The following is a 23,034-nucleotide window of genomic DNA, read 5'->3' on the forward strand; positions in this document are numbered from 1 at the left end:
ACAACTGAATGAGAAAAGAGGCAGACAAGGCAGCATGACTTTGTGGCAGAACATGAAACATCGTCCAGGGAGAGGGGGAAAAAAGCCATTTAAAATCAGAACAGGAAGAGTTTAAAATAAAAACCAAACGTCCCCTGATAAAGGTAAGAAAGCAAGAAAGTGATCATTTGCAGTAAATGCTGCAAATGATCACTTAGTGCCTAAAATATACCCATAAGGCCCTTTTAATGGTATGAAAGGCAGTAGCTCAAGAGGTGTTGAATTTGAGACAGGAGGGCCATGCAGGGCACTCTGGTGAAGAGTTTCCTTTGAAGCACTCTGATGACTTGGGAAAAGCTGGGATTAAATGACAGAAGGGGACAGAAAGTTCAGCTGCTGGGACATGAAGCTGAGAAATGTGACTGTTTCTTCTTTCTCTTGGTTGGCATTTCTTGAGTACCTTTTAATTTCTTGGTCAGTGCATTGTTCAGTGTCTCTCCAGATGACCTTGAGTGTTTTATTTGAGAACATGAGTTACTTTTTTCCATATTTCTAATGCTTGTAGTGACATAGCCCCACAACAAAGAGAAATGAGATGAAACTGCATAGTCATGAGTACTCTTATTTCCTGAGGGCATTCTGCTTTCCAAAATAATCCTAATTATACCAGTTTACCTCTTTTTTAACTGCCTTCTTTTCTCCTCATACTTGTTGAAATGCCTAACATGGTTGTGAATAGATAGGAATGGAGATGAAGAGCAAGTAGAGGAGTGATGGTGAAATGTGCATGTGAGCAGTCAGGGTGATCCAAACTTCAGTTTCTGTGGGATTGTTTTCCTGACTAGTGTCTCCAGGGCAGGGCCATGCTCTGGATTCCTGCTCCTTTTCTATGACTGGCCAGAACTGGCTGGCAGCAGAGTTTGGTCCGATGGAAGATCTGCAGGAATTTGGTATCTGCCTTAGAGGGAATGAGCAGGACAAGACTGATGGCCAGGTCTGGGGCAGAAAATAATTGTCTGTGCTGTCTGATGGTGAAGGAACCTGGGTGGGTTTTGGACTTCTGTTGTTTCCAAAGACTTTTAACAGAAGGATCTTCTCAGAGGGAGAAAGGTACAAACAGTGGGTGCCCCATCTCAAATGACTCTTTAGAAAGTTGTAACAAGGAAATCTGGGAGGAGTTTTTGCAACATCCTTGTTCTCTTTTGCATTCTCTGAGGTCTGTTTTGCTGGTCAAGCCAGACGTTGAATACTCCAAGCTACTCTCCCCTCAGAAGTAGCCCAGATGTTCCACTTGGACTGAGAACTACAAATCTGCCTCTCTCTGGCTGTTCACTTGACTGCCCTCATTAATGCCTTGGTCTTTCTCAAGATGGTTGTGTGGCTCTGGAGCCACAGCTGCCAGTAAGCACAGCTGCTCACACACTCACTGTGTCACATAACCACCAGTGGGGGTCTGCAGGGCTCTGGGGGCTTCTCTGTGACTTCAGATCCCTCTGCAAGTCAGCCAGGAGGGTTAGCTATAGCTGAGCCTGCTACTGACAGCGTGTCCAACCTGGTGCCAGCACACACGAGAGCAGTGGGACCCCAGTGGAGCTGCTGTCCTTGCCTTCTGAGATATTCCCAGCCTTGCAGAATGTGTCTTGTGGGTGTTGGCTGTGCAAGACTCCCAGTATGCCAAGGGGGGCTGGCCACTGCTCCTCCAGCTGTTCCTAAAGTGTTCCATGTCAGTGGTAACCCTTCATATTATATCAGAAACAGCAGCTAGAGATGGAAAATCACCAAAGTGCAAGTCGTGCTGACATGCCCAACTCCTGACATCAGATTCCTCGGAAAGGATCCTGAGGAATCTGGGAACTGTGGCACATGATGGATTATTTCTGGTTTGGCCTGTCTCCCCTATGCAGCTTATTTCTGTCAGTCTCTGCTCCTCTTGACAGCTGGAGGGTTGTGGAAAGGCAGCTTGTCTCTCGCTGCCTTTACTCTTCCAGCCCTGCTAACAGGCTGGCGTCGTCTGAGTGTGACACATACGAATGGTGATCATATGTCCTGAGGTGACAAAGCCCTGGAGTACAGTCTGCTCTGTTCTTTCCAGCAAGGATGCAAAAATAATCGTGCCTGTTTGCTGGAAGCAAAAGACATGATAAAACTCCAGCCCCTGTGTCCCTTCACAGTTTGTAAGCAATTAGGCACCAAGGGAAAGAGCTTACATGGGTTGTAGAGAAAAGGCAGATTTAAAGTGCACTGCTGTCTTCTGATCCCTGCCAATAAAACCTTCAAGCTGCTCCCAGGCCTTTCTAGCTCACTGGGGGGCATGTTCCAAGCTCTCCCACCCCAGCTCTTTCCCTGACCTTGTTGTTGCAGTCAGATGTTAGCAGTCTGCCTGGGCAGCATTGGGCACAACTTGCAAATTGTAGAGCACGATGTCCTCTGCCTGCCAAGCCCTCTGCAAGGCTCTGAGCTCTGTGCAAGCATGGGGAGAGACACAGGGAAAGATGTTCTATGTAAGCACAAGCTTAGGGCCAGCCTGTGAAAGGCTGAAAGCTCCCAGCTCCTCAGTGGTGCCGCTGGGGTTCAGGATATTCAGTGCCTGGTGCATAGAGTGGCCTGCCCAGATATAACAAGAATGGTTTTTATTTCAGGCTTGAGTGATCCTACTTTATCGTGGGAGATGTGGCTTAGGCAGCTTCTTTTGTTCCAGCCTGTTTTGAAAAGACTCAAAGAACAGTACTACAACTCTGTGAAGTTCTTGATAGTTCAGCTTTCACCCTCTAAGAGTGTCTCACAGCAGGAAATAATCTGTCCAAATCTTATCCAGGAGCATGCAGATTAAAAAAAATTAGAGAACAAGCAATGCTGCTGGATGATCCCACATCTGCTGTGGGTCTAAACCCAAGGCTGAAGTCAAGTTTGCAGTGGCATTTTCACTCTGGATGCAAGTGTTCTTTTAGAGTCATATGTTGATGTACTGTGAGTATGGTGGTGGCTGGACTCACAAAATGTTACCAAGCAGCTATTTTATGTGGTTAATGCTGGGGTCAGTATTAAACAGTCAGTCCCTTTTATTAACCTTAAATTTTCATTTCACTCTGCACAGAAATTTATCCCACAGCCTAGGGCTTAGTGAAGGGGTCAACCCATCTTTGAGCTCATTCTCTACAGGGTGGAGCAGAGAATCTCTTCTAGCAGAGATCACAGGAAAATAATGGCACTTGTGGGAAAGGTGTTCTCACTTCAAGGACTGTTTGAATCCCTCTCACACAGGTAGAAGGAGGGATCACTGCAGAGACCAGTCTTTTCTGGGCACTGGGGCCAAATTTGATCTGTCAGCAAATACAGTCTCGTAGCACATGACACCTTCTAGGTATGCAAAGGGGGCAAGATGAGCCAGAAGCTCCTGCAAGAGCTCCAAAAACAGAGTGAAGCTCCTGCAAGAGTTCCAAAAAAAGAGTGAAACTCTTGCCCTGCTTGTCCATGGCCTCCCTGGAGTCAGCACGGGGGAAATTCAGAGCCATTCCCCTGCCATCTTGCTTCCCATGAGTACCTGGCAAAGAATGCCTGATGCAAAAAATAAACCATGGCAAATGCTCTGTTTCCATTACTGTATGGGGAATGACTGGCTTATGTAATGTGCAGTGTGAAGCCACTGCAGGGATCAAATATAAATATTGCCCTATTCTGGAATGTACTGGCGGCATAGCTGATATTTTTGTGGCTGATGAAAAATCAAAGCTCATTATCACTCCTGAGGTTTGTGTGTGTTAGTGTGTGAGTCTGTCTATTTCTATGTATTGAAGGCTCTGGGTCAAATCCTGATAATTCTATTTTTACTTTGTCACTACTCAGGCAAAACTTTCATTGACATTAATTGGAAAGCTACCTAAGGAAGGGTGTTGAGGGAGTGGAGAAGCTGGCTGTAACCTGGCTTGATTTTGGTTACTGAAAATCCCTTTCTTGAGATTTACTTTATATAACATACATTTCTTAATGAAGGTTTAAAGTTGGTGCAAGTTTGCACTGCACTACTGGAGCAATACATTGATTTATTTCAGCTGGGGTCTCTTTTGCTCTGCTTCTAGAGCAGAGGTGTCCTGTGTGCCTGTGGATCTGCACTTTGTGGGACTTTCCCCAGGGAAGGGCTGAGGGAGGGTCTGTGTTTGAAGTCACCCACATGGAGCTGGAGCAGTGCTGACCTTCTGGCTGTAGTTCTGGCATGCAGAGTATTTATCTTTTTTGGATTTTTTTCTCTGCTTTGTCACTGAAGGCATTTGGAGTTTGATGGAGGGATTCAAACAAATCCCTTTCAATCTCAAGGCTTTGCCTGCTCTTTTCCTTCCAACCTGCTGCTTTCCAGCTTGTTCTCTCTGAACTGCTGCCACTCCCTGACACAAAGGTGGCAGTTTGTCACTTGGCATGGCAGACCCCACGTGAAACCCCTGGGGAAGAACTGGCTTGTGGAGTGAAAGGCTTATCCAGCAGAAGAAACATGAGGTTCATACCCAGCAGATGAAACAATCCTCTGGCAATGAGCTGAAAATGTTTGCCAGGTGGGAACTCTAAGTGAGGGGCAGTCCGAAAGATGTGTCTTCTCTTATCACTAGCCTGGTTTATGATTTTGGACTCGCTCAAATTGTGTACTTGCTCCTCAGGAAGAATTTGGTTTGAGGAAAAACAGACAAATCCATTCTGGGCAGATGGTGCTGCAAAAAAGGGTGGCAGAGAGGTGGCAGGAAAGCAAAGGGAGGAGTGGGTGTGGAAGGAGGATGGAGAGAGGGAGTGTGTCTGATACAGGCTCAAGCAAGTCTGTGAGGAATGATGAGAGCCAGCCCTGAAGAGAGCCAGGGAGCTCGTGGTGCATGAAAATCGTGTCAACAAGAAGCAACTTGTGTGAGTGCACAGGGGTTCTCTTTTCCCTTCAGGGGCACTAATGAGAGTTGTCAGGCTGCAGCTACTTACTGGACACAGTCACAGGCTTTGTTCTTGTCTTTCTCTCCACATCCTCAGCTTCTCTTTTTTGGTGCTACCACTCAAACTAGTTCCCAAACTGCCCTGGGAACTCGGGAACAACCATCCAATTCCTTTCTTACCACCAGCCAACTGGGTTATTTTTTAACTATTCCTAGAGAGTGTGGACGAGACCATGCTTTGGGCCACAGTGGTGTCATGGAAAATAAGCATGGCAAATATTCTGATTAATGTTATGTTTTGCTATTAGGCAACCAGTGGTGGAAGAGCTGCCAAGAGCTTGTTGCTGTTCCTGCAGAGAAGAGGTTCCCAAATTGCACAGTGGCATTTAGTGGTACCCAAAGTCCTCTTTGCTGTTATCAGGCCTCTGAATCTCTCCAGAAAAGGGGTATATCCAGCCTGTGCTCCCACATCTACAGAAAGGTGCCTCCTGCCAGAGCAACTTCTGAGAAGAGATGGTGAATAGATCAGGAAATACACAGGCTGGTTATTCTCACTGGCACATGAAGCTCTCTGGAGACAGCAGAAGGAGCATCTCTCCAAAAGAGATGCTTCTACTCTGGCAATATCCATAGAAGAAGAAATTTCTTCTTTGTCAATCAACTTTACCATCAGACTTCAGGTTTATTACTGTTTGATATGATATGTTGTCACAGCTATTGGCCCAGACTGCTGATTCAGCTGAAAGAAGGCAAATTAGGCTTCAGATGCAGCCCTGGACTTCTGGGGAAACCATACTGCTTTTCCTGGGATATCTGTAGAAACAATAAAATGTAGAAATCTCTTTTATTACAAGCCTTTTTCATGAGGTTGCTGACTGACTATTTGGAAAACAGAAAGGACTCTGTAATTTGGATAATTTTGCATATGAAGGCTCTCATGTTTCTCATCTTCATTCATTAATATACTTAATGTGTAATTACAGTCAGCTATTAGCCATTAGCAGTTAATTCCCTGTTACTGATGAAGATGGAATTGAGTTGCCACTTCCAAGTGCCTTATTTCATGCTTCTTACTGCCTGAGCCTCCAGAGAAACATCTCTGAAATATCTCTGTAGAGCAGGCAAAGCATGACATTCCTAGAACTGGGCTGGAGTTGTGTTGCAACCTAAACAATAAGTATTCAGGATTTTCATTCAGTTTTTCATTTCACAACCTTTGAAAATGTTTTGGAGCCCTCCAGGAAGCTTCCAGGGTTAAATGAGCTCCCGAGGAAGGTGGTTTTTCTGGTGTGGGGATGGCCAGCATGACTTTCTGTGTTTAGAAATGTCTGTGTATGACTCCAGCTTCGAATCTAGATTTTCATCCCTCCTTCCCACTGACAGTGTAGGAAGACAGCGGGTGGGGGTTTTGATCAGTTCATCACCCAAAGTTTTCTTCCACTGCACAGGGAGAGGAGTTTTCCCCTTGTGAGACTGTGGAGTCCCTCCCATAGAGACAATTCTCAGTGAACTTCTCCAGCATGGTTCCAATCTCACCAGCAGCAGTACTCCCACACCTGCTGCAACGTGAATTCCCCCCACGGGCAGGCAGTCCTCCCAAAACTGCTGCAGCATGGGTCTCTCTTCCCAGTGTATGTGATCCACAGGAGTGCACTGAGGAGTAAACACATAGCACAGCTCTCTGCACTGACAAAAATCCTAAGGGTGCTGTGTCCTGGAGTGAGCTTGATCCTTTTTTTAAACAGATGTGTGACATGTTTAAGAGCAAAGAAAGGACTGCACATCAAACACTTTAGAGCCTGAGCCTGCCATGGAATATATTCCTGCAAAATACTGGGAGACCTCCAGTCACTGATGAGTGTGAAAGCCAAAGCTTTTTAGCACATAGCAAGATCAGCTCCTTAATAAAAATAGTGTGATATGGGTTGAGCAAAATTCCCTTTCCTGAGCCAAGAAGGAAAGGAAACATCTTCTCCAGGCATCTCTTAGCACTCTGAGACACTCATTCTGTGTTTCTTTGTGCACCTACTTTGATCCTCTGGACAAGAAGTTTCCGTCTTAAAAAACCTGAGCCTCTGTTCCCAGTCTGGTTGCTTCCAAAATGCTCCTTCCTCTCAGTCTGCTCTGTGGAGTGGCTTTTCTGATCACTCATTTACTGGGATCGTGCCAGCCCTTTAAAGAGTTCACGTTCAATTACTCCTCTGTGCCACTTTCTGGTCACCAAGGAAATGCCTCCAACCATCAAGGAGGCAGTGCAGCTGATGAGGAGGTTTCCAGCCAAATCCCTCAGCAGGAGGATAAAAAGACACACAGGAGCTGCTGAGAAAGCCATGCTCAAAGAAAGAAGTGATCACTTTAGGAGTACCCATTCACAGCTCCCCTCCAGCTTGCCTCTAGATTGTAACAACACGCTTTAAAAAAATTATTGCTGCTACTGCGGCTTGGGAATCTAGAAATAGGGGAAGCTCTAGAGAAAAAATAAATCAACCCCACAGGATATTTTCATATGTAGCTTGTTGGCTACAATAATTGATGGCATGGTTGTTATTGTGCCATTGATTAGCTGTGGCTAATCTGACTGAACCATCCACCCCACCCTTTGAGGATGAAGTGCTGAATATTTTTGTTGTCATTATCACAATTCTGGCTTTCAGTTCCATGGACAAGGGCCAGAACTGGAACTCCAGCTCCAGCCACTCCAAACATGGGTGGTGTTAGGAAGCTGACCCACAACTGAATTCCAAGTTTAGCAAATCTTTATCATGGCAGAAAACCCCAGGTGTGACCAGCTTGGGGTCAGTCTCTGGCCTCACTTGAATTGGTGGGGTTTTGGCAGTGGAGACAGGAGATTTGGAGACAGGAGTGCTGGCTAAGAATTTCAAGCCAGGATTGTATTTACAACTTGATCGTACCTTAAACTGGATACTTCAGTGGTCCTCAGTTTGTACCCTCTCCTAAGGACTTAGGTAGAAGCCAGCTAATTAAAAATGTTGTCTTAAGTGTCTAGTTCTCAGTCATTGGGGAAAATGTTATGATCTTGTGCCCCATCTTCCACTCCTGTGGGATACACAGCTCCATTATTAGATGTTCTCACTGCAAATGGTTTAGCAGGTTTGCCCGTCATTTCTGGAAGCATGTAGTGAATTTTGTGCTCTGAAGGATATTTATCCCTTTAGTCATCAATGTCCCTCTGACAGCAGGCTTTCACTCATTGGAAAATGAGTGAGATGAGGGTGGAAGTCCTTAATGGGAATGCGTTATGAGGACCTCTGCCAGAATCAGTGTTGTCTATAGCTGGTTGTAATCAATCTAATCTGGCAGCCTTGTCCTCCCCAGAGACAGCTCAGGTTTCTCTGTCTGAAGAAGACCCTTGTGTTAAGGTGATGACTTTATTCTTCATGTCAATACACAGAGGTTGGAGGTGGAAAGAAAAAAGAGCAGTTTCTTGCAACCACCTCTGTTCCTTTTGCACTGGCACTGTGGTCAAACTTGAGTGGCTGTCAGCCACACACATGCCAAAACACAGAGTGGCTGTGCTTGGGAGGGTAGGGAGCCAGAGCCAGCCCTGCGCCAGCTGTGCAGCAGCTGCTGCCCTGGGGTGGGCTGTGTGACACTGCTCGGGGTGTGCCAGTGTGTGACACTGCTCAGGGTGTCCCTGCTGTGTGACACTGCTCGGGGTGTGCCTGCTGGGTGACACTGCTCAGTGTGTGACACTGTTCCTGTTCCTGCTGTGTGACACTGCTCAGGGTGCAACACTGCTCAGTGTGTGCCTGCTGGGTGCCACTCCTCAGTGTGTGACACTGTTTAGGGTGCCCCTGCTGGGTGACACTGCTCAGGGCGCAACACTGCTCAGTGTGTGCCTGCTGGGTGCCACTCCTCAGTGTGTGACACTGTTTAGGGTGCCCCTGCTGGGTGACACTGCTCAGGGCGCAACACTGCTCAGTGTGTGCCTGCTGGGTGCCACTCCTCAGTGTGTGACACTGTTTAGGGTGCCCCTGCTGGGTGACACTGCTCAGGGCGCAACACTGCTCAGTGTGTGCCTGCTGGGTGACACTGCTCAGGGTGTGACACTGCTCAGGGTGCCCCTGCTGTGTGACACTGGTCAGTGTGTGACACTGCTGAAGGTGTCCCTGCCGTGTGACACCGCTGGCTGTCACCACAGCACAGGGCTCTGACATCCAGCCTGCTCTCTGCAACACTGAGCCACATTACTATGCCCCTTTCCAACTTTGCCCTCCATTTCCAAAGGTTTTATTCTTCTGATGAGTTTTGAGCTTGAGGATTAATTTCTTTGGGCATATGTAAAGGAGAAGTAACACACTGAAAAATGAATATGTTATGAAAGTGTCTGCATTACTTGTGGAAAGGATGGATTGGCAGTAGGCAGAGGCAGACAGTGAACTTTCTACTACCTGGGACAGGGCAGGATATTGGGCAGATACTGGCAAGCAAAACAGTTGTGTGAAAAGGAAGAGTAAGTTTTACTCTGGGAAACTCTACCAAGCCATATCAGTACATCTCATCATGGGCTTTACTTTTTCCTTGCTCTGAAAGGATCACATTGTCAGCATCAGGAAAGGAATGCTAGACACTTATATTCCAGTGTCTCCTTGCACAGAATCCATTGCCATGTGCAAAAGATGCAGTGAGCTGAGGCACTTAGCATGAACTTTGAGGATTAAGGCTGTAATGTGGGAAAATGTTGGGCAGGTTTCCCTTGAGAGGCTCTCACTGTGTTCCTGTGAATGCAAACCTCCCTGCTTAGCTGCAGGGCTTAGATAAGCAGTTCTGCCAAGGGAGTAGTTAACTAGATGTGAAGAAATCCACCTCAGTCTACAGGCACGAACCCTGAAGCCTCTTGGACCTTGTGTTCACTGTAGTCTGAGCAAAAAGCCTTCCTCCTTGTCCTTGTTTAACCAAAACCAGCACATCCATGTACAAGCAGAGAGGTGGGCAGTGTTACTAGGCTTTGTTTACTGCTGAAGATTTCTTCCAAGACTCATGTTGTCTGTTTACTTTAAAATTCAGTGTTTAAGGCAAATCCCTTCTGTAGCCAGCAGAGAACAATGAGCACTTTTACTGGGTCCCATCTGAAGAGACGTGTTTAAGATGGATTTGATGGTTTGCTCCCTGGCTCTCCAGCCTTCCTAATGTTTAATGGGTATGATCCAGCCTGTTTCAATTTTGACATATTCAGTCAGGACGTCTAGGCATTACTCAGCTGGGTTAACAGTGCTCACAGCTTACATTTTCCACCTTATCTGTGAAAAGTAAAGATTTATGCAGCTCAGCTGATGTGCAGTAGCTGAGTAAACCAGAGCAACTCAATTGAGTATCTGAGAATGAGACACATTTAACTGTAATTTATAAAATACCCAATGATGTACCTCTAGTTGCTTAGACTTTATTATCTTCAGAAATTGGGTAGTTGATGTTTATCATAGCTAATTAACAAACTGTGGAGTGGGAAGGCAGCTCTAAAAGCCTTCTCATCCATCCTCTGCTGCAGCTACCAGTGCATAGATGTTTATGCCTGTAAAGATGTCAATTACTGGAGGCATGCTGGCCCAATGCTTCATTATCTCAGTAGTCTGAAACCTCTTCCTAAGCTGAAGCCCAGTTTACCATGTCTTAATTACCTATTTCAACACAGGTAATTAAACTAATGTATTAATTAACAATCAAATAAAGCAAAAAAAACCCAAGGATGTTTAAGTGGACAAGGGAGGAGAAGGGAGATTACAGTGCATCTGCAGGCATAACTAGATTCTGACAGTGAGAAGATAGTCACTGTCTAATCTGCTAAAGAGAAAGTGCTCTGTTTGTGGAAGGTTGGAACATTTACCTTTTCCAAAGTCACTTTCCTTGGGAAAACTGCAAGTGACTTTGAGGACTCTTCCAGTTCAAGTTATAGATATTTATTTATAGAGCACTTTGAAGAGTAAGGAGAGCTTCAGCAAGATCCTTTTTGCACCTGTACACAAGACTCTCCTTGGTACTTGTGACGTGGTATTTGCTGAGTTAGAGTGATAGTCCCTTGGTGTTATAGATGGGAAGGAAGTTGTTTTAAAGCTCATTCCCAGGCAGAGTTTGCTGGAAGGGTGCAAATTCTTCAAAAGCTCATTAAATTATTACCTTCTTCCTGGAGTACACACTGCAAAACATTTATCCCTGGTTCTTAATGTCACCATCCATTCAGACTCATTATTACAGGGCAGGTCACAGGATGTAATGTACTACTGACAGTGCTGCCACAGGCTCCACACACCCCACAAATATGGGAAGCTCAGGGCTCACATACTTATGGCTCCCATTACTCCAAACCACTTTGCTGCCAGGTCAGAGCTTCCAGGCAGGGCAAGGCAGTGTCCATTCACCAGAGTCTGTCTCTTGAGGCACAGCAGAACATTAAACACGTGGTGCTCAGCAGGCTGGTTCTCCTTAGCAGCTTGGCTCTCCGCACAGAGAAACCTGTTTGGCTGTCATTTCAAGGACTCTGGTTTTTTGCTTAGCACACAGATACATAAATAGATCTCGTCTTAAGATATCAAAGCTGGTTCGGGTCCTATTTGTGGCAGAAGCTAACTGCTAATGGAATGAAAATCCATAAATGTTGTCGGCAGCTTTTATCACCCAAATCTTTAAGGAAGCTTTATCACAGACTGTGCTCAGTTGTTAACTGTAATTATCCTGGTAGTAGACATGAGAACACTGAGAACAGGAGAGTAAAATGCTGCTCAAACTAGCAGCACATGCAGATTGCCTCCTCCAAAGCTGCTTTTTCAACAGCTGGGCTGTGCAGTCTCTGAAGTGCCCAGTGCTGCCAGTATCCTTCAGAATCATATCAAAGCTTTTGGTAAACAGATTGAAGAGCTACTTAGCATATATCATGTGCTATGGCTGCTCATTTTTTCTGACCCAGAAGGGCTCTGCATTTAACAGAAACCTCTCACTGCTGATACAGGCAAGCAATGGTTCTCCCTATGGCCAGGAGTGTGTAGGGGATTGAGTAATATTGTAGGTACAGGTTCTTGAGAAGCCAAGGCATGTGATGGCTGCTCTCATGCTGCTACGAGACCTGCAGGCAGCATGTGGGTTGTGCACCCTCTCTGACCATGCACTTGTTGCATTCAGGAACTGAGAATTTCCCTGCACCAAATAAGTGCACACGATAAGATGGCACACAAGCAAGAACATGAGGCCTTTTCCCTTTGCCCAGGCTGCAAACGAAAGGAAAAAACCCCCAAGATTTCCTAGAATTATGTTTGTCTCTGGTGATTACATACACACTTGCATGTAATCAGAATTCTAAGTTATTTTTACAGAGTATCTGGGCTTGCCATATCAGGATGAGATCTCTTTGCATGGTGGGGAATATGAACACTCCAGATTAGAGTTTGAGTCTGGAAAGATGTTCCTCATTATTCGGGACAAGAGGTTAGAGAATAACGAAATGTGATACAATCTAGAGGTTACAGAGTCTTTTTCTACTTGGTTTCCTACAGATATGTCTGTAGCTTTGTGTGAGTTAATTAGAGCTCCTTGTGTCTCAGTTTCCTTAATGCACCGCAAGGGAAATGCAGCCTAAGTTGGAAAGGGAGATCTATGTGTGTGTTTTAGCCAAGTATCTCCAAAGTCTCTCACAAATAGAAAGTCAGTTTCAAAACAAGCTCAGCTGGACAGGGTAGAATGAAAGGCACAGAAATAGTGTCTCCTGCTCCTGGAATGTGCCTGTGTCTGGGACTGAATGTTACAGCAGTGCTTTTTTCACAGCCTGGCACAGCAGTTCACAGCAGGGTAGAGGGATCATGCACTGCATACCTTTGAAGAAGAAGTGGTGATGCAAATTGGAAGAATGCAATCTACCCATGCTGGAACTCAGAGATTATCTGCATAAGGAGCTTCTTTCCTTCAGTCTGTACCCATGTTTGACAGCCTTTCTCAAGTGTCTTTTGCCTTTGTGCTATGGTGGCAGGAGACTGATTGCAGAGAGCTGTCAGAGGTGGGCAGGGCAGCTCCAGAAGCATCTGTGAGTGTCTGCCTGCATCCAGCTGTTTTCTGCACATGGGCACTGCAGCCACCTCACCACCCCCCTGCATGGAGCTACTGAGAAATGCATGCTCACACTTCCTTTGAAGTGGGCATCCCCCCAGCAGATCTCATGCAGTGCTTCTAAACTTGCTGTTTAGGTGGGAGCATGCCCTTGAATTTGGCCTCAAAAGGCAGAAGTGATCTTACTACAAGATCACAGGACAGGGGCTCATGTGGTACTGGTGGCTGCAGCACAAAGCATCAAGTGTATTCAAACACCAATTCTCTTTTTCAAATACAAAATAAGAACACAGAAAAACCTTGAAAAATACTGTCTTCCTTGCCTCTTGACTGTACAATTCTAAGTCTGGATCTTCTGACAGGTTGAGAATAAATATTCCCTCTCTAAGCAGTAAACAATTATGCTATGGGACTCCACTCTGTGGAGGACTGGACCTGGAAATATGATAAGTATAGTAGCTAATGCTCAAATAGAACAAACAAGACCCCAAACCTAATACTACCAGGGTTAATCAGCTGGGAACACTTTCTATTAAATATAGAAACCACTTGTCCATCTCACAAGCCAGTTATAAATAAATACCTTTTCCGTGAGCCTGATCAGCCTCTGCTGTGGAGCTGAGTAACAGGCAGCTGCAAACCTCCTAAAAACGTGAGCAGGCTGACACGCTGCAGCCCAGCTGCAGAGCAGGGACATAAGTTTTCCCCCTCATTTCTTTTTGCCTTTGGGTGACATGGTCAGAACAGGGCTGCAGTGGCTAAGGATGAGCAACATCCCTTTCTCCTGCCTGTGGAGAGCACACTGATGGGGAAAAGAAGCTGGGAGCTTTGCTTGGTATTTGGGAGAAAAAGGAGAAAAGTCATGACTGAAACAGAACTGAAGTGCTGAAAAAGTTGTTGCTGTTGTTTTCAGTGAGGAGAGTTGTCAGATTAGGACTGACATGAATAAATGACACCGTGAGCAAGAGTTTGCAGGTGTGCAGGGCTGCAGCCAGGGAAGCACCCTGTGAGTGCATGGTAACTGATGGGGAGATACCCCAGTATTTGCACTTTGAAGGGGATCGACTCTGGGTTCCATGATCTGCCTTTTTGTGCCTAATAACAGCAGCATCAGGACATTTATGTAACATTTATCAACTTTTCAGAATACTTCTTAACAAATAAATCTTCTTGAGGAAGCTCGTAAATTGCTCAAGGATCCTTGGAGGAAATATGACTCTGTTATTTCCATGCTGCTGAAATGTCTTCCCTGCCACCCAGCCCACAGGCAGGTCCTGATTTTAGAAGGTGATCTGTGGCATTTGTGTGTGCCTGTTCACAGCAGTGGAAGGACACTGGGCCCCCAGGTGACCAAGGGCTGAGTAAAGAGCACAGTCTGAGGGTTTGCCAGAGGTGTGAGCCCAGACCTTGGTGCCTCCCAAGGCTTCCAGAAGGTCTAAATGCTGTCCTGTGAGAGGTTTGCATTGAGACGTCTGGGGATTAAAATACATTTGCATAATAACTATGTGCAGTTTACACATTCATTTGGCAAGTCTTGAGACAGGGTACACAAAATGCACCTGCCTTGTTAGACAATTCCTTTGAAAAGGTGTCCCTGGAATTCTATAACTACATTTTTTAAAAGCTTATTTTTGGTAGTGAATGTGTCCACACTCAGACTTCATAGTCCTCTTTAAGCCCTGAGTTTCTGCTAAGACTGCCAAGCTTGAGGCTATTTCTTGTGGGGATCCTTGGGACACTTCTAGTGTATATTTTGTTTTGCTAAACAATATTGTTGGGACTTCGCAGATGCTTTCTCAAGAAAGCTTCAGCTTTTCTGGAAGGAGTTCAGAAAGGAAAGTTTGTTGCTATTTGCAGCAGCAAACAGCTAAGAAATCAAAGGCAACAATTCATAACACAGATCAGCAAAAGGTAAGAATGAAACTGTTTCCTGAGGAAATATTCTAACAAACCAGAATGACATTTCAAAATGATAATTTTTAAGTCACTTAATAACATTCATTTCAGTACAGCCATGCCCTAAGGAATAAGTGTCTATATTTAATTCCTCTTAAGCAAGAGGCATTTGTCTGTAGGGAAAGGTTGCTTTGTTCATCTTCCTTGGGGGCAGTGACACAGCTCCAAATATATTCAATAGTATCCAAGTTTCTGCAAAACTGAGTGGTTTTGAAAGATGGTTTATTTTAAGAGCTAAAAAAAAAAAAAAAAAAAAAAAAAAGAGAAAAAAAATCAGGGATCACTGGCTTACTTTGAGTTATTAGTTCCAGGCAGAAGTGAATGGAAGAAATTATGCTCTTGTTACCTACATTCCTACATTTGGAGCTGCTGCATCCCAGCAGAAAGAGTTGCTACTGCCACCTCCATCATGCTCAAGCACCTCTAAAACCTGTTATGAGGCTGTGTCCTGTACCAGGGCACTGCAAGTGTAAGTATTCTTGAATGGTTCTGCAAGGTGCCTTGAAGTGATCACTGCAAACTGGGAAACTGAGAAACACTGAGTACAGCTTTTACCTCATACTTTGGTGTGAACTACAGGGAACTAATTGCAGGGCTTAGCATAAATACAGCCATCTTGTTTCTTAGCAAAGGTGCAGTTATGCTAAATTAAACATGCTGAGATGACTAAGAATTATTATTCATCATGATATCTTACTGAATTTTCAGGGGTCAGGAAGATGACTCCCTTTTTAATACTAAAAATAGCATTAGCTGAACGGAGCGTATTTGATGTAGTCATGAGTAAACTTGGGAGATGAAGCAGACTGAGTAACTGCCTGTTGGTAACTAGAAAAAAACTCTGCCCATGGCAAGGGGGTTGGAAATAGATGATCTTAATAATTCCTTCCAACTCAAACCATTCTGTGATTCTGTGAAAACACTGATTTTATTTTTTTTTCTCTCCCTTTTACTCAGTAGCCTGAGCTGTTGTTGGTGGTGAGAAATGTACCCTGCAGAGGCAGCAAAGCACAGGTATGTTCCAGGAGAATGGAAAAAGGCTGTGCTCTGTGTCACTGCTTGTGACAGAGTTATTAGTCAAAATAATGGAAGAGCTCAGAGGTGACTCATGAATGAAAATAACTGGGTAATTAACACCAGTGAACATTTATTTAGGGAAAAACGGGTCCCTTCAAATTAATGCAGTTAGGCTGACAGGTTACAGGCAGAGATCTGTTATTGATGGGCTGAAGTGACACTATAACACACTGACAGTCTCCTGCTGCACAGGCAAACTTCAGGTATGAAAATCCATGGGCCAACGTGCCGCTCTTTAAAGGGCTAGCAGGGCTGAAATGGTCACTGGTTTGACAAAAAATGTCTGCTGCCATAGGGCAGTTAGTTTGGTTCTCTCTGGATTCAGCACTGCTGGCCAGTACTGGGCTCTGTGGTTTTGCACACTATTTGGAAAGTTGGTTAAGTGGGAAGTTTTGGGGAAACTCACACAAGGGAGTGGAAGCTCATCTGCTTCTCCTAACGTGAGGGACTCCAGGAGAATGACAAGAAGGGAAAGGGCAGCTTGGAAATGAGCTTATATCGTCATAAAGATGTAACTACTTTCAGGGGCTGAAAACTGAAATGGGTAAAATTAAACCTCATAAAGACATACTAACAGAATTTCTAACAGAAATGCTCCAGTTCAACCAGGAGTTAATCTGAAGACATATTATCACACAGGACAATGGTCCTCTCTTGCCTTGCAGGATATCAACCATAGATGTGCTGAAACCACAGAGCTCCAGCCTGGGATCTCTGACTTGTAATCAGATGGGTGAGGTTTGGGTTAAATAAAATACAAAATGAATACAATATAATCTGTTTCCTCACATTTTGCTTCAGGGCACTAACTGTGAGAAAATCACAAAGTGCTTGAATTCTTCCCAAGCTTGGGCAGTAGCCCACATCTCAGAGCAAGACAGCACATGAAACAATTCCTGTTTCCAAGCATTTCCTGTAAGGCCACCAGGTGCCTCTTTCCTGCAGTCCTGTAAGCTGTGCTGCTAATTCAGCATGGAGCTCAGTGAGGAAGGGCAGATTCCCTAATGCATTTCTGTTTTCCCTACTGTACTGCTCATGATACTTGAGAGAGCCCAGCGATGTAAACACACCCAGATGTGTGAAGCATGCCCTTGGCCTCTCTGCCATGCTGCTCTGGGAGTGCTGTGGAGCATTTCCATTCTGGGTTACCAGTTTCTCTGGGAAGGGGGCTGTTTGGACAATAATACCCACGTGTACAGCGGGCCTGGCTGCGTGTCCTTAAAAATAAAACAGCTGGATCCCATCCCTGGCTCACACTGTCGTTTTCTGTTGTGTGGTGGCACTGGCACCATGAAATGTCAGCTCTCAAAATGGAAATGGCTGGCATTGCTTAGGACTGATTCCAGCAAATGCCTTTTGGATAGAAGCACTCTTTTGCTGCCCCTTCTCTGTTACCTCGTGAGGAGAAGTATCTCAAATAGGTCATTGTTATGCACGGAGAGAACCCTGTTCCCTAAGCTCCCTGGGTTTCCAAGTAAACGAGCTTTGGAGGTAAGTTAGCAAAAGAGGCTGATTCATTAGCAGCAAGGGAAATCTGTGTGTTGGAGGGGAGCCCAGCTGCCCAGAGGGATTTAAGTAGTGACATGCTTCTCAAATCTTCATAGAACAAGCTGAGCGATACACACACAGGCTTGAACTGTATCACAATCACATGCTTGCTAGGCTCAGTTCTTATCTCATGGGTTTCTCTGGAGAGTATCAGTTGCTCCAGTCCTTCACAGGGCTTTAAAACTGTAAGGGAAGAAGTCACAGTGAGGTTTCCTTTAATGTGAGAAAATTCTGTATCTGTTTTCTTTTCCAAATTAGGTCACCTTGTAAGGCAGTTCTGGATGGAGTTGGTCCCTGCAGTTATAGAGGCTGTAAATAACATAGGTATTACAACATGTTTGACAGGATTTCATTGCGCCATCACTACTCTGTCCGAATATCATATCTCAAATTAATAACAAATTAATTTTATCTGCTGAAAGACCCCAACTGTCACCCTCCTGCCCGGAATGAGATAATTCTGGGCAGTTACTCTCTTAGAGGAGGAATGGGGCCAGCACATTCTTCTGGCATCATTACCGAGGGCAGCACAGGGATGAACGCTCCCCTTTGTCCAGTCATACAGAACTCAGGGAGGAGAATTCATCTCTTTGGAGCATCTTCTGCCTCTTTGTTGGTGTGTCAAGCACTGGTGCCAATTAGTGCCAGTGATGAGAAGGGCACTCCTCCGCAAGATCAGAAGCAGAAATGCACAAACTGCTCCCACAGGTGTCGGCTTATAAAGATCTCTGGCCCCTCCTGACCCGGGCCAGATTTGAACCATTGACCTAGAAGCAAAAAGCTTGAAATCCCTGCAGAAGCCGCAGGATAAACAGGACTTGCAGAGCCTCATTCGCATTCAGTTGCTGCCATCTAATGGCAGATGGAGAGTGGAAAGGCCTCAAGCAATAGAAGGCAACACAAATACCACCCTTGGGACTCTGGTAGGTGGCAAAACCTGCACAGATGGTTCTCATCAGAGTGCTGGGGAAGCGAGGGGATTTAGGCTGGTTTTATTCCTCTGAAGAATAGTTTGACAAAGGACTGCTGTGCTGCAACTCAACACAGAAGTGTCCCTCTACAAAGACCAGGTCTTCGCACTTCTTGTGCTCTTCTCTGCTGGGTTGTTTCCATACAGGAAACCTGAGGGAGAGTCTGTTGTTGTAGCCTGGCTTAACAACTGCCCAAGGGCAAAGGCAACTGAGTGTTGAGTGCCTATAAAAAGGGGAGGTGATGAGAAAAAGAAGGTAGGAGGTGACACTTTTACTTTTTCTTAGTAACACTGGTGCACACAAAACATCTGGACTTTCCAGAACTTTGTATCAGAAAGAGAAGAAGGTGGAGATTAGAACAAAATTAACACAGCTATCTAAAATTTATTTGGCCTGGCCTAGCAGACAATAAAGCTCACTTTCCTTCAAAGATTACATAAAGAAAACCAAAAACACAAGTCTCCTTCTCCCCCTTTAGCAGCTCCAGGAATTTCCTGCTGTTTCCTGCCACTAAACCCTCAGATTTATAACGTAAAAAGTATTGATCATGTATCAGTTTTACACTGCCTGTGTCTGTCTATGCACATATCTCCAAATAATTCTTTGCACTGCCTGTAGCTAACACTGTCTCACAGAGGAGAAAGGCTAGAGAATGCATATTTCTTTATGTGTCCCTGAGCTGCAGCAGGTGGGTATCCAGAGGCATGTCCCATGATGGCAATGCAGCCCGGTAAGCCATGCAGCAGTCTCCAACAGCCTTAATACAACCCCAGTGGTGACATGGGAGCTTTCAAGGCTCAGGAGTCCAACTAAGTCTGTGACCAGGGCTAACTGAAGTCATAAATCAAGATTTATATTTGAGAAATATCTCCAGTACTCCCTACTTACCCAAGAAATGCCATTTTATAGGAGAAAACTGGGAAGGAAATAAAAAAATCACAACTTCAGACAGACTACTGAAGAAAGCTGTAAAATTTCACTCTTCTTGGCTGAGGGAATAATTGCTGGACAGAAAGTCCTGTTGTGAAGCAGCATGGAGGTGACAAAGGGAATACTAATCTTATTCTTTTTTTTTTTTTTATTTTTTCCCTGCTGAAGGAAAGTCTTCAAAAGCACTGCAGAGAGAAACAGAAATGAGTGTATTGAGCCCTCACCTTGCAACTGCTGGTGCTGCCTGCGCCTCAGTGGGAGAGCAGAGGAAAGCAGCACCTGCCAATTGTAACTCAGGGGGGAGATAAAACATTTTAGCATGAGGCTGCTCAGCTTTGTGCCAACAGGCACTTCCCAGGCTGCAAGGAGCAGCTGAGCTATCCTGTCTGAAGGGTCACTGCACCTCTGTTTGCAATCAAGGTCCAGCCACTGCTCCCTTACGTCAAAGCCAGGATCCATCCAAACAGTGTTGCTGCACTTCCGAGAAGGTGCGGCCTTGTGCCGCTGCTGAAAGGCAGCCTGAGCAAACAGAGCCCCTGGGGATGCTCCAGGGCCTGGCACAGCAGCTCATGGCACACGGACAACACAGCTCTGGCAGGGCTGGGAGCTCTTGTGGTGCAGCTCAGCCCCAGGTGAGAGATCCCCGTAGATCAGCTGCATTCCTGAGCTGGAAGCGTTACCGAAGTGCCCTTGTCAATCAAGTTCCCCGGGAGACTTTGTGCTTGCTCTGTAGATATTTTACTTTGAAGCTCATTGGTAAAATGATAGGAGAATACGCTTAACAGGTCTAAAACTGTCTTGGCAACGTTGTTACTTTTTGAAACCGTGTTCCTTCCCCTCTTGTTTCTCACACCAAGACACCGGCTTCTGACCGCTCTCAGGGAAGTATTAGTTGCAAAGTAAAGATGTAAAATTACACCAAGTGAGTTGAAATTTAAAGCCTTGCCCTTACAGAGTGACGTTCAACAGCCACCGTGCACCCTCGACACGCAGCAGCTGCAGGGTTTCGTTACTGCCACTTACCAAAACCTTCAACTCCTTTTGGTGACCCCTGCTTTGAGCCAGGGGCACCATTTTATCTGTAAGAGCCCTTTAGAATAGCATGACATCTGAGAGACTTCAGCAGGATATAAGTTTGCTCTGGTACTGAGGTATGGTTTAATATCCTCAATTGTTCTGGAAATTTGAGCTGCATGATTCAGGAGACTTGCATGAGTATGGTTACTCCAGTGCTTAACGAGATTTATGTGCTTAAAAGTGATGGGTGCTGTAATCACATTTCTAACACGCTGATGCAGAACGGGAGGGGAAGAAAAACCGTATGAACGGGAGCTGTGCTCTGCCGGTGGTGGAGGCAGGCTTCTGCACAGGAAGCTCGCAACGCGAGCTCCCGCAAATGCCAAAACGAGGAGGAAAAAAAAAAAACAAAAACCGCCAACCAACCCAAAAAAAAACCAAAAAAAAAAAAAAAAAAAAAAAAAAAAAAAAAAAAAAAAAACACAAAAACCCAGACGAACCCAAACAGAGGAAACGTCTTTCCGCAGCTCTGAATTGCAGCCTCCTGTTTACGCTGCCCACGCTGGAAGCTGTCACCCTTTCCCTGCTATCCTCCCCGGGCTTCGGGAGCGGCGGGGGGACAGCGCTGGGACAGCGGGGGCCCCGAGCGACACCCGTCCCTGCTGGGAGCGTCCGGCTGCGGCCGGGGGGTACCGGGAGGGGGCCGGGGGCGCTGCCGGCGTGGCGGGGCGTGCGGCAGCAGGGTGCGGGCACGGCGCCGGGGCAGGACCGGCGGCTCTCGCATCGCCCCGGCCCCGCGGGGACAGCCCCGGCTCGGGCAGCGCACGGAGCCGGTAAGCGCCGCGCACGGACGGGGCCGCGGGTCCTCCGCCCGCAGAGCGGGAGTTTCCTCCCCATCTCTCTGCCCGTCTTTCCTCCCTCCCTCCACTCCCCCCCAGCCGTCATTGGGGCCTCCCAGCTGTTTCCTCCGCTCTCCAGATGTTGGGGGAAGAAGAGGGCTGGTCCTGCCTGGGGTAGCGCAGGGCCTCGGGGTGTTCCGTCCTGGAAATGAGAGCATCAGGGAACATCTGGCAGAGGTTAATCCCGATGAGGACTGGCAGGAGGTGATGGGTGAAAGACTTGGGGCACTGCCTGGGCCAGCAGCATGAGTGACAGTTCCATCAAGGAATGAGATTTGATGGCAGCAAAAGGGCTACTGGTTACAATTTTGCATGTTTATTTTTTCTTGTAAGATGTTGTGGAGTCGTGGCGACTTCTCTGTAGATAGATGAGTCATGTAGTGCATGTGTGTCAACTAAGGCACAAAAGGAAGGAAACGTATCCAGATCAGCACGAAGATCAAAGTAATGTCTTGTTACAGAGGAGTGGTGGACAGCTATGCTAGGTAGTAAGCACAGTACACACCTGGATGCTAGTCCATTGCTGAACTGTGGGATGCCAGGATATAAGGAAGTCACCTGCTCCCATTTCTTGGCTAGGGGTCAGGTCCTGAAAAGGGTTGGATTCTGCCGGGCTCATAAGTTCTTTGTGACTCCCAGTGTAAGAGCTGGTGGGTCAAAAGTTCAGGCCATGTGCAGCACTATTCTTCTGGGTGTTCTCAGGGAAACAGCCAGGATGCACAGCAAGCGCTGCAGCATGAGCACTGGTCTAGGAAGAGATGCAACTACAGAAAGGGAGATTGGTTCCACCCTATACAAAATTGAAGATAAAGTACTAGTATTGGGGCCAGCAGAGTATCTTGGGTTTGGGGAGTAAGTGGTAGTTTGCCTCAGGTTAATGGAGTGCACACAGCGCCAAATTTCCTGTCTCTCACCTACCTGATACTTCTTTTTGTTATCTCATTGTTTCTGACTTTGTTTTTCAGAAAAACGGTGATTCAAGAAAGCCACCATGAAAGGTGAGGAAGTTCGGCAGAGGAGAAAAGAGGGCAGGTCTAGGAATGGAGAGCGAGCCCGGCACAAAGGAAGGAGCAAGGGTAAACACAGAGAGAGCCGACTTGGCAGCCAGGAGGCAGAGGATGTCTCTCTGCATGCACAGCAGAAGCTGCTGGCTGAGGAGAAAGCAGCCATGGCAAAGTCACAGGAAGAGTCAGCAATCTCAATTTGCCTGCAAGTGCTCCTGCCATACCTCCTAGCTGGGCTTGGCATGGTCTTGGCAGGCATGGTTTTGGATTATGTTCAGGTAAGGGGAAGAAACTCATCTGACATACCTGCTGTGGGATAAGTGGGGGACTTTTCTTCACAGGCAGGGAATTTGTTCTGGGAATGGCACAGTAAGGGAGGATTTGCAGCAGTTTCCTATGCCAGCATGTCCCTCAAAGTCAGCTATTATGTACTGTACAGCTCTCAAGAGACACGTGGTGCTTTTCTGGTGCCTTTCCTCTGGATTAAAAAGAGAACACGGTACTAAAGAGTACATGAAGGCTGATTGGGAATGTGGAGTCCTAATTGATTTGTGATTAGGAATATGCAGAGATCTCTCCTTGGTCCTGGGAAGAGGGTGGGTGAGTGCAGCCTGGGGTGGCACGGTGTTTCCTGTAGCAGACAGAGGGGTGACATTGCTCATGGATGTGGCTCTGGGCAATCCTGCACCCTCTCCTT

At 46.2% G+C, this 23,034-nt stretch overlaps 1 protein-coding gene and 1 long non-coding RNA gene across 7 annotated transcripts in view; both read left to right on the forward strand.

The window, feature by feature from the left end:
• Positions 1-14,769: 14,769 nt before the first annotated feature.
• LOC121347164 lies at positions 14,770-16,727 on the forward strand. The gene is made up of 4 exons (XR_005954181.1): positions 14,770-14,846; positions 15,197-15,360; positions 15,849-15,905; positions 16,634-16,727. It is a non-coding gene; the product is annotated as an uncharacterized LOC121347164 (long non-coding RNA).
• Positions 16,728-20,384: 3,657 nt separating this feature from the next.
• SLC41A3 (solute carrier family 41 member 3) overlaps positions 20,385-23,034 on the forward strand; it is a 31,093-nt gene continuing 28,443 nt past the window's right edge. The window contains exons 1-2 of one of the 6 annotated variants that reach the window (XM_041425565.1): positions 20,385-20,568; positions 22,299-22,615. In XM_041425565.1, the coding sequence (XP_041281499.1) occupies positions 22,325-22,615 (291 nt within the window). In that variant the 5' untranslated portion in view covers positions 20,385-20,568; positions 22,299-22,324. Of the gene's footprint in view, positions 20,569-21,249; positions 21,268-22,298; positions 22,616-23,034 lie in introns of those variants that run through there. The other 5 variants (XM_041425570.1, XM_041425563.1, XM_041425564.1 and 2 more) reach the window with 5 other exon arrangements.

Source organism: Onychostruthus taczanowskii, unplaced genomic scaffold (assembly GCF_017590055.1).
Source record: "Onychostruthus taczanowskii isolate IOZ18803 unplaced genomic scaffold, ASM1759005v1 scaffold9, whole genome shotgun sequence".
In the NCBI taxonomy this organism is placed as follows: domain Eukaryota; kingdom Metazoa; phylum Chordata; class Aves; order Passeriformes; family Passeridae; genus Onychostruthus; species Onychostruthus taczanowskii.